We start from the raw sequence: 20,470 nt of genomic DNA, 5'->3' as shown, positions 1-20,470 counted from the left end.
TTGTAATATCTCCCATTTTGTTTCTAATTGAGCTTATTTAGATCTTCTCTCTTCTTGGTTAATCTCACTAATGGTCTATCGATTTTTATCTTTTCAAAGAATCAGCTTTTTGTTTAATTGATCTTTTGTATTGCCTTTTTGTTTCAATTTCATTTAGTTCTGCTCTGATCTTTGTTATTTCTTTTCTTCTGCTGGGTTTGGGTTTGGTTTGTTCTTGTTTCTCTAATTCCTTGAGGTATGACCTTAGATTTTCTATTTGTGCTCTTCCAGACTTTTTTGATGTAGGCATTTAATGCTGTGAACTTTCCTCTCAGCCCCACTTTTGCTGGGCCTCAGAGGTTTTGGTAAGTCATGTCATTATTATCATTCAGTTCTAAGAATTTAATTTCCATCTTGATTTCATTGATGACGCAAAGATCATTCATGAGCAGATTAATTTCCATGCATTTATATAGTTTTGAGGGTTCCTTTTGGAGTTAATCTCCAATTTTATATTCCACTGTGGTCTGACAGAGTACTTGATATAATCTCAATTTTCTTAAATTTATTTAGACTCGTTTCATGGCCCATCATATGGTCTATCTTGGAGAATGTTCTATGTGCCAATGAAAAGAATGTATATTCTGCAGTTGTTGGGTAGAATGTTCTGTAAGTATCTGTTAAGTAAGTCCGTTTGTTCTAGGGTATAATTTAAGTCCATTGTTTCTTTGTTGACTTTCTGTCTTGATGGCTTGTCTAGTGCTGTCAGTGGAGTACTGAAGTACCCCACTATTAATGTCTAATAATAATTTTTATAAATTTGGGGGCTCCCATATTAGGTGCATATATATTTAGGATTGTGGTATTTTCCTGTTGGACTGATCCTTTTATTGATATATAATGTCTCTCTTTGTCTTAACTGTTGATGCTTCAAAGTCTATTTTGTCTGATGAAAGAATAGCTACTCCTGCTTACTTTTTATTTTCATTTGCATGGAGTATCTTTTTCCACTCCTTTACCTTAAGTTTATGTGAGTCCTTATGCATTAGTTGAGAGTCTCTTGAAGACAGCAGATACTTGATTTGTGGATTTTTATCTATTCTGCCATTCTATATCTTTTAAATGGAGCATTTAGGCCATTTACACTCAACATTAGTATTGAGATGTGAGACTGTTTTATTCATCATGCCAGTTGTTGCCTGAATACTTTTTTTTTTCATTATTTTATAGGCCTGGTGAAAGTTATGCTTTAAGGAGGTTCCATTATGGTGTATTTTGAGGTTTTGTTTCAAGAATTAGAACTCCTTTTAGCATTTCTTGTAGTGCTGGCTTGGTAATGGCAAATTCTCAGCATTTAGTTGTCTGAAGACTTTGTATCTTTTCCTTCATTTATGAAGCTTAGTTTTGCTGGATACAGAATTCCTGGCTGACAATTATTTTGTTTGAAGAGGCTAAAGATAGGACCCCAATCCCTTCTGGCTTATACGGTTTCTCCTGAGAAATCTGCTGTTAAACAGCTTTTAAGATTCTTTCCTTTGTCTTGACTTTAGCTAACCTGACTGTGCCTGATCATCTTTTTGTGATTATTTTCCCAGGTGTACTTTGAGCTTCTTGTATTTGGATGTCTAGATCTCCAGTGAGGCCAGGGAAGTTCTTCTTGATTACTCCATCAAATATGTTTTCCAAACTTTAGATTTCTCTTCATCTTCAGGAACACCAATTATTCTTATGTTTGGCCATTTAACATAATCACAAATTTATTGGAGGCTCTGTTCATTTTATAAATTCTTTTTGTCTTTGTCAATTGGGTAATTGCCTTGTCTTCAAGTTCTGAAGTCCTTTCTTTTCTACTTGATTCTATTGTTGAAACTTTCCAGTGAATTTTTTATCCTCCAAGTGTGTCTTTCATTTCCAGAAGTTGTGATTGTTTTTTATTATATCTGTTTCTCTGGAGACATTTTCATCCATATCTGTATTTTAAAAAAATTACTTAAGTTGGTTTTTACCTTTCTCTGGTATCTCCTTGAATAGCTTAATAATCAACCTGAATTATTTATCTGGCAATTCAGATATTTCTTCTTGGTTTGGATCCATTGCTGGAGAGCTAGCGTGAGCCTTGGGGGGTGTTATAGAACCTTATTTTGTCATATTACCAGAACTGCTTTTCTGATTCCTTCTCATGTGGGTAGTCTGTTTCACTGGAAAAATCTAGAACTCAAAGCTGCTGGTCAGATTCTTTTGTCCCACAGGGTGGTCCCTTGATGTGGGGTGCTTCCCCTTCTCCTAGTGATGGGGCATCCTGTGAGCCAGACTGCAGTGATTGTTATTGCTCTTCTTGGTCTAGTCACCCATCAGGGCTAACAGGCTTTGGACTGGTGCTGGGGAATGTCTGCAAAGAGTCCTGTGATGCAATTCATCTTCAGGTCTCCCAGCTGTAGATACCAGCACCTGCTCCGGTGGAGGTGGCAGGGGATTGAAGTAGACTCTTTGAGAGTCCTTGATTATGAGTATGTTTAGTGTGCTGGCTTTCTTAAATGCTTTATGCTAGCAATGAAGTTGCTACTATGGACGGACTCAGGATCACTGTTTAGCCAGGATGTTGGAGGCAGTAGAATTAGCTGTTGTTTTCTCCTTCCTTGGAGAAGGGGATCTGTCATGAGTTGCTGTAATGTCCTGAGTTGGTTGGCCTCCAGCCAGGAGGTGGCGCTTTCAAGAGAGCACCAGAGTTTTTCACCTGTCTCTCAGAATTTGCAGTGGCCTGCCGCTTCTTTCCAACTGTCTGTGAATTCTTTCAGTTTTCCTGGTATGCTCCTGTGGTGGTTCCTGGAGCAAAAGTCCATGGTGTGACTTTCCACACACTGTTCTGTCTGTCCAAGTGGGAGCTGCATGTAAGCCCTGTCTCCTATCCACCATCTTCCCCTCAAAGTATTTATATGTAAATAGAACAGATGAACAGAATCTAGATCCAGATGCAAATCTGGGATCCATTCCCTGCCTGTTGCACTTTCACTTCTTTAGGAAACAAATTCTCTGCTCTTTAGCCCCAAACCTCTGCCATGATGGCAGTGCCCATAGGGACACTCTCAAGAAATTTTTGCCCAGACCCATGTCTTGGCGATTTTCCCCAATGTTTTCTTGTAGTAGTTTCATAGTTTGAGGTCTTAGGTTTAAGTCTTTAATCCACTTTATTTGATTTTTTTATCTGGTGAGAGATAGGGGTCTAGTTTCATTCTTCTGCATATGGATATCTAGTTTTCCCAGCACCATTTATTGAAGACACCGTCTTTTCCCCAGTGTATGTTCTTGGCAGTTTGTTGAAAATGAGTTCACTCTAGGTGTGTGGATTTGTTTCTTGGTTCTCTATTCTGTTCCATTGGTCTATGTGTCTGTTTTTTTTTTTTTTTTTGAGACGGAGTCTTGCTCTGTCGCCCAGGCTGGAGTGCAATGGCGTGATCTCGGCTCACTGCAAGCTCCACCTTCCAGGTTCACACCATCCTCCTGCCTCAGCCTCCCGAGTAGCTGGGACTACAGGTGCCCACCACCTCACCTGGCTAATTTTTTGTATTTTTAGTAGAGACGGGGTTTCACCATGTTAGCCAGGATGGTCTCAATCTCCTGACCTCATGATCTGCCTGCCTCGGCCTCTCAAAGTGCTGGGATTACAGGCGTGAACCACCATGCCTGGCCCTATGTGTCTGTTCCTATACCAGTACCATGCTGTTTTAGTTACTATAACTCTGTAGTGTAATTTGAAGTCAGGTCATGTTGATTCTTCCAGTTTTGTTCTGCTTAAAATAGCTTTGGCTATTCTGGGTCTTTTGTGGTTCTGTATAAATTTTAGGATTGTTTTTTCTATTTCTGTGAAGAATATCATTGGTATTTTGATAGGGATTGCATTGAATCTGTAGATTGCTTTGGGTAGTATGGCCATTTTAACAATATTGATTCTTCCAATCCATGAACAGAAAATATTTTTCCATTTTTTGGTGTCCTCTTCAGTTTCTTTAAATGTTTTATAGTTTTCATTATAGAGCTCTTTCACTTCTTTGGTTAATTCCTAGGTATTTATTTGTGGCTATTATAAGTGGGATTACTTTTTGTTTCTTTTTCAGATTATTCACTGTTGGTATATAGAAATGCTACTGATTTTTTGTGCAACTTTACTGAATTTATTAGTTCTCATACTTTTTGTGGAGTCATTAATTTGACTTTTTCTATTCCAATTTGGATGCCCTTTCTCTTGTCTGATTGCTCTAGCTAGGACTTCCAGTAGTATGTTGAATGACAGTGGTGACTGTGTGTTCCAGATCTTAAAGGAAAGGCTTTTAGTTTTCCCCTATTCAGTATGATACTAGCTATGGGTCTGTCATATATGGCTTCTATTATGTTGAGGTATGTTTCTTCTTTCCCCAGTTTGAGGGTTTTTATCATGAAGGAACATTGAATTTTATCAAGTGCTTTTTTAGTATCAGTTGAAATGATCATATGGTTTCTATCTTTCATTGTTAATATATCACATTGATTTGTGTTATGTTGAGCCATCCTTGCATCACATGGATAAATCCCACTTGGTCATGATGAATAATCTTTCCAATGTATTGTTGAATTTGGTTTTACTAGTATTTTATTGAGGATTTTTGCATCAATATTTATCAGAGATATTGGCCTACAGTTTTATGTGTCTTTGGTTTTAGTATCAGGGTAATACTGGCCTCCTCCATGAGTGTAGAAGTATTCCCTCTTCCTCTTATTTTTTTGGAATAGTTTGAGTAGGACTGATACTAGTTCTTCTTTAAATGTTTGGTAGAATTCTGCAGTGAAGTCATCGGGTCCCAGGCTTTTCTTTACTGGGAGAATTTTTATTATGGCTTTGATCTCTTGCCTTTTTACTCCTTGTTACTAACAAACAAACAGTGAAAGTCTTTAGAAAACCTTAAGAGAGCTCTGAAAAGAACCCTTGTTTTAGGGACAGAAAAACTGAAGAAAAGCTGAGATAAAACATTGCTTTCTCAGTGGATCAGGGAGCAGAGAAATTCTAGTCAGGTAGAATAAAAGACTTGTTATTGGTCTGTTCAGGTTTTAGACTTCTAGTTTAGTCTTGGTAGGCTGTGTCTTGGAATTTGCCCATTTCTTCTAGATTTTACAATTTATTGGCATATAGTTACTCATCATCTAGCTTTTCAATAAGGGATTAAAACAATGATGACTCACTGTTACAAGCAAGACTCTGATAGAAGATTTTGCCTATACTGATAAAAGGCAAGGCAAATCCCTCTCAAACATAAGAGTAACTGAAATGAATATTCCAGCTGAACAGATATAGCCTACATTCAAATGAATAGAACATCTTTAGTCTCCTACAAGAAATCTTATTTTTGTCTAGTGCAAGGCATGATGTCTGTAAGTATGCTGAATGATTACTTGTCTTTCTAGACCAATCCTGGAATGGTCCCCAGCCATGGATTCAGTCCCAGATCTTATTTCTTTGACAACCCTCGAAGATATGACAGTGATGATGACCTTGCCTGGAACATTGCCCCTCAGGGATTTCAGGGAGGGTAAGACCCTACTTCATGCTAGACAAACCTCATTAGGAGGGAAGGGTTACACCAGTTAAATAGATTCACGCTAAAAGAAAATTCCTACATTAAAACTGCGCAGCCTTAGGTGGTATAAGACTGGATTATCAGTAGATCATTTTACTTATGTGAAACATTCAGGAATGAGAAAGGACATCCGATTTTTTTAAAGCCCCATAGCATTATTGTATACAGTAGTGTTTCCTAAACAACATTCCATGAAACACTATTTTCTTAACAGCTATGCTGTGCAAAAGGAAATGATAATCAACTTTTTTATTTTTTGGAGACAGGGTCTTGCTCTGTTGCCCGGGCTGGAGTGCAGAGTGGTGCAATCTCAGTTCACTGCAACCTCCCCCTCCCAGGTTCAAGTAATTCTCGGGCCTCAGGCTCCTGAGTAGCTGGGATTACAGGTGTGTGCCACCATGCCCAGCTAATTTTTTTATTTTTAGTAGAGATGGGGTTTTGCCACGTTGGCCAGGCTGGATTGAACTCCTGGCCTCAAGTGATCTGCCCACCTTGGCCTCCCAAAGTGCTGGGATTACAGGTGTGAGCCACTGTACCCAGCCAGAAAATAAACTTTTTAGAAAATGCCAAGAGAGCCTGTAATATGCTAATGTGTGCTCTCAATCTCCAAGAGGGAAATATAGCACTTGTCTATGTAATCACTCAATGGAACATGATATCTTTAATCACATGTTCTAAAGCTAGAGAGTAAATGCAGTAGTATTTATTTATTAGAATAAGTTATACATTATAAAGGACCAAGTTTTCAACTTTGAATGATGTCAGTTCTTAATTTAAAATTTCATTTACATGAAGGGTATTTACTTTGGTCTCAATTTTCATGAATACTTATTTAATAAATACTTCTGTAGCATCTACTCTGTATCAGACACTGTTCTAAGAGATTCACAAATATCAACTCATTTAGTCTTAACAGTCCTGAGAGGTCAGTACTATTTTATTAGCCTCATAACACAGATGAAACTGAGGTATCTAGAGGGTAGGTGACTTGTACTTGTCCAAGGTCACACAGCTAGCAAGTGGTTAGGCTACAATTCTAACTCAGGCAGTTTTGTTCAAATTTGTTTTCTGAATCACTATACTATGTAAACAGTTTGTATGTAAGTACCCTCTTAGTCTCACCTATGCTTATGTTATACTTTCATGTGAGTTTTAATATCAGGAGTCTCCTTCCTTGAATCCACATGCAGATCTGGCCCAGAAAATGTGGAGAGGGCAGTTAAATACTAAGAGTTCAAAGCAGCATACATAGAGGGTGTAAGACAATACAAGAACTACCAGTCTGCCGCCATCGCCTAATTTTTAGTGAATTGGGAAGGCAGACAAAAAGAGGGAAGCACCTGAAATTGCAACCATAGCAGAGATCCACCCCAGGATTCCAAGTTTTGCTTACCTCAGCATGGGCATGGTCTGCAAACAGAAGGGTAGTAGCTATCCAGATTCCCTTCCCTTTCCCTCAGCCTGCTGTGCTCAGCCATACTCCACTACCCGATGACTATCATGTTTCCCCTTTCAGCCTGTGGCTCTGAGACGGTGAGGCCAGCAAGGCCAGCAGGGGTGAGAAGAGCCAAAAGGGCTGACATAGTGCTTGCCGAGCCTGTCTTCTCTCTGCTTGTCCTCCCAGGACCCCCATCCTGTTCCTGGGAAAGGGGAGCTTCTTTGAAGTGAAAGCTTATCTTATGTAATCTTTTGTGAGATTAAAGACTTGGCATTAACAACTTTACAACTTTTTTCCCTCTGGGATGAAATGATAAAAAATATATGCTTGCCTTTTTACTCCTTGTTAATAACAGTGAAAGTCTTTAGAAAACTTTAAGAGAACTCTGAAAAGAGCTCTTGTTTTAGGGACAGAAGTACTGAAGAAAAGCTGGGAGAATACATGCTTTCTCAGTGATCAGGGAGCAGAGAAATCCTGGTCAGATAGATAGGATAAAAGATGGTGGCTGAGAAAAAAGAAGCAAGCTGCCCAATCCGCTGAGCCAGCAGATGTAAAGAACATAGGCTGGAAGCAAGCCAACAAAGAAGGACTTCTTGAAGTCAAAAGCTGTCCTTTGGGTCACTCAAATTTTGAGCTCCACCTCTTCCCTAAAACTGTTCTTTTCCAGTTACCCCACTGCATTTCCTATTAGTTTTTTTTTTTTCCCCTTTAAACCCATATTCTGCTGGAGCTGTCTTACCCTCTCACCTGCCAGAAATGACTTAGAGCTGAGGGAGTCCTCACTACCTATATCGGTGAAGAAAAGACCCCCTTTCTACTACATAGAGGAACATAATTATAATGAAAACGACTTACATGTGTTGAGAATTAACTATATATTAGATACTGTTCTAAGCATTTTACAGGTGTTAACTCAGTCTCCACAATAGGCCCATGATGTAGTTACTAATATTACTCCCATTCTAAGATGAGGAAATTGAGGCACAGAAGTTATTTGTCCAAAGACACCACAGGTTGTGAGCTGTATTCCATGTTAGGATTCAGATACAGTTTGTTGCTAAAAACACTTCCTATACATAATGACAGGCTGGGTTCTCTAGTAATGCTATATACTTCTGTGCTCTAAAGAGTTCAGTAGAGTTGTGGGTGGGCATTTTAGCTCTGTGTGTAGCATGGTTTTGTGGGAAAATGGACTTTAAGAGCCATTTTAAAGAACTTTAGAGTTATCTATAGTTTACACAAAAATCTCAGCTCTGTCTACTATGTCATACATACTATATAATGTTTCAAGTCACTGAAATGTTTTCTTCTTTTTAAGTTTTGCTCCAGATTACTATGATTGGGGACAACAAACTAACAGCTTCCTGGCACAAGCAGGAACTCTGCAAGACTCAACTTTGGATCCTGACAAACCAAGCCTTGGGTAGCATCAGTTAACAGTTTTATGGACGATTCCTCAGACGAAAAGCTTCAGAAAAGTGTAGTGACAGCTGAATTTTTAGGGCACTTTTCCTTAAGAAATAGAACTTGATTTTTATTTGTTACAGGTTTCCAATGGCTCCATAGGACTAAGCAATAATGTAGATTGATAAACCCTTATTTTAGTACTAAAGAGGGAGCCTTGCTATTTCAGTGGGTATAATTTAAACTTTTTAAAGAAAATCTGTACTTTTATAAAGATGTATTTTGTATAACTTAAATAATAATGCTAAAGTATACTAGGGTTTTTTTTTTCTTGAGAATGTTACTGCAATTATGTTGTAGTTTGCACAGACTTTTATGCATAATTCACTTTAAAAATATAGAATATATGGTCTAATAGTTTTTTAAAGCTTTTGGACTAAAGTATTCCTCAAATCTTACCTCTTCAGGTCACTGATGGTCACTCCGATTCTGAGTGCCACACTGGTAGACTCCTAAAATACAACTGACAACTTAGCCAATTGCAACTCCAGTGTTGATAGTTAAAATGAAACGGTAAAGCAGCAGACTGTAAGGTCTTCAGAGATTTTTTTTTTTTAAGGTTCAGGCAGTAGGTCCCTCAAAGAATCTCTTAAGTTTTGCCCAAAGACTGGTACTTCCTTTCAGTAGGGCGCTAATGTATACACATTAATGATGATAAGTTGATAACATTAAAAATGTAGCTGACTTATCCTATTAAACCTCCTCTGCTATATTCACAGATTCTGCATAGTTTTTTTTTTTTTTTTTTTTTTTTTCAGCCTAATGAAATCTAATATGCATTACCTCAGGGCCACATCAAGAGTACACCCCTTTCCAACTCACTGAATGTTCATTACATTCAAGGAGAAAATAAGAGGGTCCATAAAGAGCATTAATAACAAATACCTGCTAAGACTATGTGGTCTTACAAATAAGAGCTAAGACTATGGAATCCTAATAGTTTTTTCTGTAATCTCCAACTATATTTAAAATAATGCCCTTACTTCTAAATAGCTCTGTAAAGAGCCTGTTGGAAGCTGCACATTTAAAAATGGCAATAGCACTGCAATATGCTGGAACATGATGCCTGTCAGCCATGTTCCAGACAATTCCTTGTAAGTCATCTTTCATTTAAGTAAAAAACATGTTATGAAATACTACCTCCCAGACCGGAAGTGCCATTCTAAAAACTCCACTATATATATCCTGGAGCCATAAAACTGCCTATTGGGAGGCTAAATGCTCTGCTTTTCTATAAAACAGAGATAAGGTTCTAGAGGAACTACTATTACCAGAAACAAGGCACGTTTCTTCTCTGCTTAGGAATGCTCATCTGGGGACAGAGGGAAGGTCCAATGAAAAGGAAGTCCTGCTACATGATGCAACCCATTTCAGATGACTTCTCATTTTCATCTTCAGGAATAACTGATCTCTGGGCATTGATTTCACAGAGATGAAGTCTACTATTGTTTTGGTAGTATTTGAAATTGGGATCTCAAGTTTCAAATCGATCATCATTGGGCTTTTCATTTGTATAGAACACCTTCACTCTGCATAATCCTACGTAACAACATTCTCGTCTTTCAGTACATGAAAAAATTGGGGTAACATAGCATTTAAAGTAGTTGTCAGGGAAAATTCTACACTGAAGTGAACCCTACACTGTTATTCAAGTTAACACATCATAAGCTATTATTCTAAATAGCTTTAACAGATTATCGTGGTCACACTGTATTACTAATACTTAATTTAAAGGCAGACTCAGCATGTTTTAAACTCCTTTAAGTTACATCTTCAGAAAGTCCTGCAGTCCTTCAGTATTAGGTCAGCTAAGGGAAGATATATTTTTAAAAATAGTGATAAGACTATCACTAATGTCATACTCATCCTGTAATATGTAAACACAGTTCTGTTGTTACTGGCAGAAAAATTGGAATACCCAGCATTAACTGATAGAAGTCAATCTACTTTTATGATGAAGCTACTGGGATTTATTTGAACTATTATTTTTGTTGGATAGTATAAAAATGTTCTAAGTGCCTATTTTTCTCATTCCCCTTTTAAAAATGTAATAATGCTAAAATTTCTAGAAGTGTTCTAAACACAGAATACAAAAAAACTATGATTGGTTACATCGAACTCCTCTGTTAGGAAAATTAAAATTCCCTTTGGCTTTCTAATTTACTTGTTCTGCTAGGTACACTAACGAAACAACTCCTTATGGCCAGGCGCAGTGGCTCATGCCTGTAGTGCCAGCACTTTGGGAGGCAGAGGCAGGAGGATCACGAGGTCAGGAGATAGAGACCATCCTGGCTAACACGGTGAAACCCCGTCTCTACTAAAAATACAAAAAAATTAGCCGGGCGTGGTGGCGGGTGCCTGTAGTTCCAGCTACCCAGGAGGCTGAGGCAGGAGAATGGCATGAACCCAGGAGGCAGAGCTTGCAGTGAGCGGACATTGTACCACTGCACTCCAGCCTGGGCAACAGAGTGAGACTCAGTCTCAAAAAAAAAAAAAAAAAAAACTACTTATGTGGAATATTAAATGCTAAGAGGAAAAGGAATGGTGATTACTGGTTGCAAAATACCCAAATGTCCTTTTGTTTTAAAGCAACACGATGAAATTAAAGCCCTGATGATTAGAAAGTTAAAGTGTATGGGGAAGAGGGAATCACTGAAAATTTTGTGCCACCATTTAGCTAAGTCTGATGTGACACTGAAAAGTTTCATGTGAACATTTCTGGGTAACTATTGGAAATAGTTTCTCTGACTATTGGAATAGGTGTCTACCTCTGCAGCTAATTGTCTAATAATATTTTATAGATATTTTTCATTGGCTCTTTATCCTTTTTACAATGAACTCAGTTGAGCTGCTGATTAAAACATCTAGAGTATGTTACACACAGTTGTGACTGTAAGAAGGTTTGACTATTACAATATACACATCAATCATATTTATGCCAATTCTCTCTTGAATGTATCAGGCAAATTAAAAGCTTTGCTGGTTAAATTTAGCTGCTTAGATCAGGCACACTCACTAATGCCTCCTCAAATTTCCTCTTTCACCAAAATCCAAGTCAACTGCTCTTTGTTGACCTTAGTGCTGGGCCAACACCTACTTGAACATGGAAACCTTATTAAGAAGAAAGGAATACATATTAGTAAACCCCAGAACTTGAGAAGCACTGTGAGAAAAAAGTTCTCATTTTTATATTTACATACTGGATATTACTTGCTTTTATCTTTTAACAGTAAAGGTAAACTTATATTAGAACTAAATGGGTCTAAATATTTGAAACTTTTATCGAGATTTCCAACCAGACAAACTTTAAAAAATACCATTCTTTCACTTTAGATTGTTGCATGATGAAGAATAGACTAGCATAGATCTGAGCAGAGACACATCTAATATGCATTCCCAGTTTTCATCTTATGTGAGAATTGTATTAAAGGACATTTCTAACCGTATATCATGCTACTTAAGACATGGGTCCAGATGGAGGAGCTGCTGAAAAGGATCAGGCTAAAATTGTGGAATTCTTCTCATCAAAAAGATTCAATTAATAAACGGATTAAAGTGAGGAAACATTTAACAAGGAACAGTGAGAATAGAGTGGGATTCAATGTCTATTCAGTACCTATTATATGTGAGACGCCAGACTAGGCACTTGTCACATTTCTGTGGATCCTAGTCTATACTCAGGAACACCTACATATTAACGTTACTCTAGGCCCTTAGCAAGGATACAGGAAGAACTCTTGCACCAAGGGTCCAAATATGTTGAAGTCTTCTGAGGATGTCCCTGTGCCCATAACCTAGATCTGTGTCAGAGTCCCTATACCTGTTGCCCGGTTTCTATGGGCCAGGACACTGAACTCCATTCATTCCATGTGGAGTTCTGAGACTGGCTTCGCAGGTCATTAATTATGGGTTCAGGGTCTTAAGATCTAAATCCAGTGACTCAGCAACTCCTAATGACATCTACCTGGTTCCTCCAAGTCTGGATTCTCTACCTCTAGTCCTTGAGCTATGGCTGGACCCTGTCTTCTGTTTTCTCAAACTGATTAACATCTTGCTAATACTAATTCTCTAGCTCCAAACCTGGTCTGCCCTTTTTGGACCTTGGATGTCCTACCACTCAAAATATTAGACTTTCTATGTCCAGAACAGATTTTCTGCCCCGAACTTGAGATCGGATGCCTATAAGATTCCCAAAATTGCCCCCTTTTTCTATTGATTCCTGTTACTACGACCTTTTCCCCATCAATCGCACTAACCTACAACAGTCCCTCCAGTCTCTTGGCAGGCCCAAGTTACAGTGCTCCTTGAATGGATTAACTGCATTAATGGATTAGCATGCATTTATCCTAAACAAATAGTGCTTTACCAGGGCCATTAAATATGTGTAACTTAGTATCCTTTGAGTGCTGTCTCCTTGGTGAATTCACTAGCCAAGAGTCTGGGCTCCAGGTTTGCAGGTTTAAGCTCATTAAAGGGAACAGAACACACACCCATTTGGAGGTATATTCTATGAAGGAAAGCCATAGCGGAAGTTAAATGATACCAGAATGTTGCTTGGAATGTTAACTCCGCTCTGACCAGTGTTAGGGGAATGACTTTAATTGATTAATAGCCTCATTCTATGACAATCTGATGGCATTGTCAAGACAACACTAAGATTCATTCACGTTGAGGACACCTGCACTAGATAGGTGTCTAGTTGGCCATTCCCCTTTGGTTGATGTATTTTTTCTTTTGGTGCATTCTCACTACAATCTAGGTAGGATATAATGTCTTAAGTTATATGATGGCAGGAATGTTTGTCTGTTTTGTTCACTGCTATAGTCCCAGCTCCTATAACAGTGAATGAATAGTCAAATCCTGTTTTTTGGTAGATTTTTTTTTTCAAAGTAACTTCTTACACTTGCACTTTTATCCACATATTGATTTTACAAGTTTATTACTCATTTAAGGGTCTCTCCCTCTTGTCTTATGAATCTTTGACAGATATCCAACTTTTGGGCAAATAATTCATAATGGAATAAAAAAAGAAATAGGGACTTTACATGAGAACAGTCCTTAAATCATTCCTAGAGACTATCTTAAAATAGAAGCACTGAGATGACATTCTGTCCACACAGGCATTGCATCCTTCCTCTATCTGCCATAACCTGTTTGGACACTGCCAAATAGAACATTGTAATAATTTAAAAGTAGTAAAAAGTATATCTTTATTAGGTAAAGTATCAAAAGAACAGTGACAAAATAAGTGGTTAAAAGTGCAACCCTTGGGAGAGAACTTGAGTTGGACAGTTTTAGTATGCTCTATATGTTAAGAATTTTTTAAAGCTCATATGGAAAAATAAGAACAGCTAGAAAAACTGTAAAAAAAAAAAAAAAAGGTGGGGGGAGGAATGAGGGAGGACCAATGCACTATATTAAAACTAAAGCCTGGGTAATTAAAACAATGTGGTACTCTAGTGCATGACTAAATAGAGCAATGAAATAGAAACAGATACAGAGAAATAGAAGAAGCAGATACAGAGCTAAATACATATGGGGGTTCTAAGATAAGATTAATGTAGCCTCTCAAACTCATCAGGAAAAAACAGTTCAATAAATAATATTGGAACAACTGAGTTAATCACCTGCAGAAAAAATTAGGTTAGATCCATAACTTATATCTTATGCCAGAATATACTTCAGAGGTTCAAAATTTAGATGTAGAATTTAGGTGAATTATTCTATTGCTTTGGATTGAGAAAAACATTCTAGTTATGACTCAAAATCCAGAAACCACTAAAAAATTGGTAATTCGTACTACATAAAAATTTTTTAAAACTCATGACAAAACCTCATAAGCAAAAGACAGATGACAAATTGGAAAGAAAATATTTGCAACTCATTACTGTCAAAGCGTTCATATCCCTAATAAATATCAATGATATAGTAGAAAAATGGACAGGAACAAAATAATATGGGAAACAAAAGGAAATACAAATGGCTCCTAAACATATTAAAAGCTGGTCAACCTTGGGCATAATAAAAATTTACATACTGAGCAGTAAGGTGTGTGGTGTGCACCTATAATCCAGGCTATTTGGGAGGTTAAGGCTGGAGGATCACTTGAGCCCACGAGTTTGAGGCTACGGTGAACTATGATCATACCAGTGCACTCCAGTCTGGGTGATAAAGTGGGACCCCGTCTCTTTTTTAAGAAAAAAAAAAAAAAAAGGAAAATAAAAGAATGTACACATTGATATATATTTTCATCTATCAGAATGGCCAGAATCCAACATTTTAATAATATCTACATTGGTAATGTTGCAGGTTAGCAAGTACTATCATAAATTTTAGATGGTATGTGAATTGATGACTACCCCTATGAAGGACAATATGCCAGTATCTTTCAAAATTATAAATGCACACAGTCGTTGCCCCCAAAATTCTTATCTTTGGGAATTTATTCTACAGGTACAATATTTATATAAATGTGAAATGACATATGTACAAGGTCTGGAAACAACCCAACTGCCCATTAATAGAGGATGGGTTAATTCAACACTGGCACATTCACATAACAGAATACCAAGTATCTACTTAAAAAAATGAGGAAACTATCTAGTCATATGTGAAGAATGCCAAGAAATACTAGGTGACAAAAATGAAATCGTATGTCTATGATGTCGATTTTTGAGTAAAAATGAGAGAAAAAAATAAGACTCTCCATTTGTATATGTTTGTACCTGTCTACAACAGTGTGAATGGAAACCTAAGAAACCAAGAGCACAGGCTATTCATGGTGGGAGATGAGTGTGCAGTGGAGGAAGCTGGGCCAAGGACAGAGGAACACATTCACTGAATAACTTTTTATATTGTTTGTTTCTTTTAACCATGTGAATGTATTACCTGTTCAAAAAATTAAATAAAATAAGCATTTTATAAGCTTTATGATTCAATACAAATCAAACATGCTTTTAATCGTTCCCACTTTGTAGCTGAATGGAAATAGGCCAACTTACAAAACGTCACAAAGGCTCTAGAATCAGTCTTTCTCATCTCAGATTCTTGCTCCACAACCTAGAATTTGTGACTATGGACAGGTTACTTAGACATTTTTTATCCTCGGTCTTCTTACTTACAAAACAGAGAAATAATTGTACCTACCTATTAGTGCTATTGTGAAGACTAACGGTGTATTCATTTAAAGCCAAACTATGCATGTAAAAGCCCTTAATACAGTGCCAGCCAATGCTTGCCATTATGATAAGAAACAACCTCAGATTACTTATAAATACATTTTCTCCCTTCTCCACAGGTTACAATCAAATTTTCATGCCATAAAAAGAAACACTTAAAATGGGGGGAAAAACAAGACAGAAAAGATTGCAGAAACATGTACTTTAATTCCCATTTTCTAGATTCTGGTGGGTACAACAGTAAATTATTTGGAATTCTGTTCAAAATCAAAGCTGCATCTGTAGATATTACTTAAAATACAGTACGCATAGATTTGTTGTGTGTGTGTTTTTACCAAATAATTTGCATGATACCATGCACCTAATCTGTGTATTTTGGTGAGTAGCTATGGTTTCTGCAGGTACCTCAGTTTGCAAACTACTGAGAGGTTTACTGTGAACTGTTCCCAAATTTTCAGCTGAAGGCAATGCTTATGAAGCTCAAAATAGCTGTCCTTTCTTATATACAGTGGCACATAGGCAAAGTTGAAAAACATGGCAGAGTTTCATATACATACAGAGATTACAAATATCAAATAATTCACAATGTTAAAAATGTCAAAACGTTTTGACTTATCAAATTTCAAAACTGTGGAGCCTTATTCTGTCTGATCCTCCTCATAATCTAAGAATCAAAACAGGAGAAACATTCAAAGTTTACCAGTTTTAATATATAGTTTGTCTAACTTACATAGATGACACTTAAGTAAAAAATAACCTATGCCATTGAAGGAAGGAATATTTTCCTTTTCTTCATTTTCATTACTTCATCAGTGGGTACAATCATTTCTGTCAGTTATATTATCAAGTGCTGGGTTTTTAAATTAGGTGATGAGATAAAGACAAAATGCCAGAGCACCAGCAAAGCATTTTAACAATGCAAACAGTACTCTAATATAATATCACTTCACAACAAAAGATGTGAATTGGAAAAACAGTTTATATCACCAGAACCATAAAATGTCACCAGGCTCACACAATCATTTAAGAAATAAAAACATACACAAAAATGTAGGCTGCCCCTACAATCTAATTTATGATAAAGTTAATCAAGATGAATTTCAGCCTAAGAATACTTCATTTATTTTCTTAGTTGTGAAAAAATTAGTTAAGAACCTTAAAAAGAACTTTTTACTCTAACTAGATCTTTTAATTTCCTAGAACATACTCTAATATACTAGCTTTCCTAAGCTTGAAACAAATCACAGTACAGAAAAAAACAATAAATGGACATGAGCACGGATTTTCTCTAGTAAACAGTTTAAATAATAGCCTGTATCTTTAACTGAGGGAATGGTGAAATAACACTATCAAAAAGTTCTTTACATTTAGAGTAATAAACAAAGTGCAAAATTTTCACATCTTAAACTCTGAATGAATACTAAGAATAATTCTTACTAATTTACTAGTTAAATTAATTGGATAGTCACTTTTTAGACAGTTTGCCTTAAGGCCCCCCTCCCCCACCATACAATACTTGCAACCCTCAAGAAAAAGTAGAGGAGGCTCCAATCAAGTCAGCCTTTTAAACAACTTAACAAAAAATACCACCACCATCAACAACAAAACCCCAAGTTTATAAAGGTTTGAAATCAGGTGAGAAAATAAATAACTCTGAGACCTTAATACCCCCACCACATCCCACCAAGAAATGGCTAAGTATTTTTAAGAGAGGTGAGCCAAGCCAACTAAATACAATTTTTTAGATGTCACCAAATCATCAATGAACACATTTCAGACTTTGACAGGATAAAATATGGATTTAAGAGCACTTATTCTTTAATTCAGAAAAGACTAAAGAGTCTAAGGAAAAACTCTAGATCTTGTACCTGCATTACTTCTGCACAGATGCAATCTTCCAAATTGTATCTGCTGACATTTAAAAAAATCAAGATTTTAAATACTGTTTAAAGATTTTAAATCCCAGATTTAGAAAATGACAGTTTAGGACTGTTGGTATGAATCACAGAAAGTCCTCTGTTGGTATGAATCACAGAAAGTACCGTTTATATACAGTGAAAAGAAAAGGTGAGGGGAGAGGAAGCTTAAAGGAGGGTTGACCTAATCTACCTTTTTATATATCCTGTCAGGGAAAAGCATACTGAGTCCGAGAATTGCATAGATTGTATTCTAAAATAAATCCTTTAAAAATGCTTACTTTAAGTGAAAATAGCACATTTTGTGTATATAATATTTTCAATTGGCATTATAAATTCATATAATGCCATTTAAATTTTATCAAGAAGTAATCTGTTAAATATTTCTGCAGCGTTTTCTTTCTAAAAGTAACTGACAATTTCCAAAATGTCTTTGTCCCTAAAATTTCTAGGGGCAAAGAAAAGCAAAATCAAAAGGAGTTCTAAGTAAAAGAACACTCTTGGGCCAGCCCATTACACACACATGAAATCTGGCTGGGTAGCATAGGGGAGAGGTCTTGTTCACCTTTACCAAAGCAGGTCCTTTAGACTGGAAACTGCAACAACGGCAACTAAAAACTGCAAATAAAAACCAATGAAATTGAAGTCCTGGGGAATCTTAAGGAATTTCTGTAACTATGCATTGAAAGGGCCATTCATCATGGTGACAGTTCCAGATCCTAGAAATATTATAATATTTCTTTATATTATAGAAAGTGACACACACAGAGTGAGGCAAGGGTAAAAACACATTAAAAAGCATTGATAAATTTTTATCACTGACACCAGCCCTAAGCAACATTTGTTCCCTAGTTCTCCTTTTCCAATAGACTGTGAACAGTATTATTAGAATGCAGACACAGCCATTTAAAGTTTGACAACTGGAAATAAAGGATAATAGAATAAAAACCTAACCAAGTCTAAAAAAAAAAAAATAGAATTTTCAGCACATGAAGACACATGAAATTAAACACAAAATTAGTATAACTTACATGTTTTAAAAGTATATACTTCATTTATAAATATCTCTAGTTGATAATAATCTATTAAGAATCATAAATATTCAAGTGAGCATTTAAATTTTCTATTTAAGAGTTCAGAATTCTTGAAGTCAGATTAGTCTCTTTCTGCTGAATGTCCATAATTAAAAGGCTTTCCACAGTCACTGTATGTCTCTAGTTAGACACATAAAAGCCTTTATTACCTACTGTGTTGTAATAAGACTTTAAAATTCTGTAAGTCTCTTATACTTGTAGAAAGCCTATAGAAAAAAGAAAAAGCATATTAGTAAGGCTAACATGATGCATACTATTTCAAATTATTGATATTGTTACATAAGCTATAATTTGAAAGCAAAGTCTAAAATAAAAAACATCAAACACTGAAGCTTCCATGTTTAAATTAGTATTCTCACTAAGATTGGTTTAGAAGGGGCAAAGGAAGCCTATTACTTCATACTATACAGACATTAGATTAATAATGGGAACAGTGATGTGAATAATTCTTAATAAAGAATCTCAAATCACTTATAATTGGTCTAATAAATTTATTTTGCACATTCCTCTTCAAAGGATTGCTCTTTACTCAATGTTCCCCAAACACACTAATTTGTCTTATGTTGTTAGCTCCCTAAGGGCAAAGACTCTATTTTGTCTCCTGCTGAGTCTCTCTCCTGTGCCCCATACCCATTGATGCTTATAGTATTCAATAAATGATTACTGACTGATTAAATGAAGTGCTTCTCAGCCCAGGCCAAAAAGTAAAACTCTGGGATGGGAAATATAAAGACGTAATTCTAAAAGCTCAATAATCCCTATGTACAATTCAGGGGTGATAGAAGAAAAATCTTTAACTATTTGATAGAAGAAAAGTTATTCCTTGATCACTTAGGAGGACAGGCAATGTTCTAAGCCCATCACATATATGATCTCATTATCAGGAAACAAACTAGGAAAGCAGTGATTTGCCTGAGTTCATACCACTACTAAAGAGCAGGCCAGGATTCCAGAACTTTGGGACCCCTGATTCTGAGTCCATTACTCTAGGGAACAATAAAAGGTAATAAGCTCTAGATATAGAACTAAAACAAGAAAGGCTGCATTTGTGAATTTTTTTTATGACACCGAAGGAAATTTTCAATTGTTTTGAAATTCTCAATTGTTTTCATCTTTCTCAATTTAATTTGGACTTAAGAGATGCTTAAGTTATTTACAATATTTTTTATTTCAATTTATTTAAATTTCATTCAGTATCTCCTGTGTTATCTTTCTATAGGCCTCATAAGTGGATGGACTGAATTTTTTTATGAAATACCAATTAATGGATAGTCTATATCCATCCTGTGTCTGAAATCTCAACCTACATAGTCATCTTTAAATACAGGGAAGCAACAGGTGAAATCCTTGCTATTAAGATGGGAAATGGCCAGGTACAGTGGCTCATGCCTGTAATCCCAGCACTTTGGGAGGCCAAGACAGGAGAATCACTTGAAGCCAGGTGTTTGAGACCAGACTGAATAACAAAGTGAGACCCCCATCTCTATAAAATTTTTTTTTAATTAGGCAAAATAGCATGTGTCTGTAGTCCCAGCTACTTGGAAAGCTCAAGTGGAAGGAACGCCTGACCCCAGGATTTGGACGCTGCAGTGAGCCATGATCGCACCACTGCATTCCAGCCTGGATGACAGAAGCAAGACCCTCATCTCTTCAAAAAAAAAAAAAAAAAAAAAAGCGGGGGGATATAATCTGTTTTTAATTTAACTGCTTCTTTTTAACTTAAAACACATGTTAAGAAAAACAAGAAATAATCTCTGTATTACTTAGTCCCCTATTTTTGTTTTTAAATTCTTCC

At 36.5% G+C, this 20,470-nt stretch overlaps 2 protein-coding genes across 2 annotated transcripts in view; one reads left to right on the top strand and one right to left on the bottom strand.

Annotated features, from left to right (window-relative positions):
* GPR137B (G protein-coupled receptor 137B) overlaps nt 1-10,598 on the top strand; it is a 78,121-nt gene extending 67,523 nt beyond the window's left edge. Inside the window, exons 6-7 of the mRNA XM_012506620.2 lie at nt 5,413-5,537; nt 8,342-10,598. Of these exons, the coding sequence (XP_012362074.2) occupies nt 5,413-5,537; nt 8,342-8,450 (234 nt within the window). The 3' untranslated portion in view covers nt 8,451-10,598. The remainder of the gene's footprint in view (nt 1-5,412; nt 5,538-8,341) is intronic.
* Nucleotides 10,599-15,852: 5,254 nt separating this feature from the next.
* The window catches only part of ERO1B (endoplasmic reticulum oxidoreductase 1 beta), a 66,782-nt gene continuing 62,164 nt past the window's right edge, over nt 15,853-20,470 (bottom strand). The window contains exon 16 of the mRNA XM_030812642.1: nt 15,853-18,881. Within this exon, the coding sequence (XP_030668502.1) occupies nt 18,821-18,881 (61 nt within the window). The 3' untranslated portion in view covers nt 15,853-18,820. The remainder of the gene's footprint in view (nt 18,882-20,470) is intronic.

The sequence above is a fragment of the Nomascus leucogenys genome, chromosome 5 (genome assembly GCF_006542625.1).
Source record: "Nomascus leucogenys isolate Asia chromosome 5, Asia_NLE_v1, whole genome shotgun sequence".
Classification (NCBI taxonomy): domain Eukaryota; kingdom Metazoa; phylum Chordata; class Mammalia; order Primates; family Hylobatidae; genus Nomascus; species Nomascus leucogenys.
This window is presented reverse-complemented; position numbering and strand designations above follow the sequence as displayed.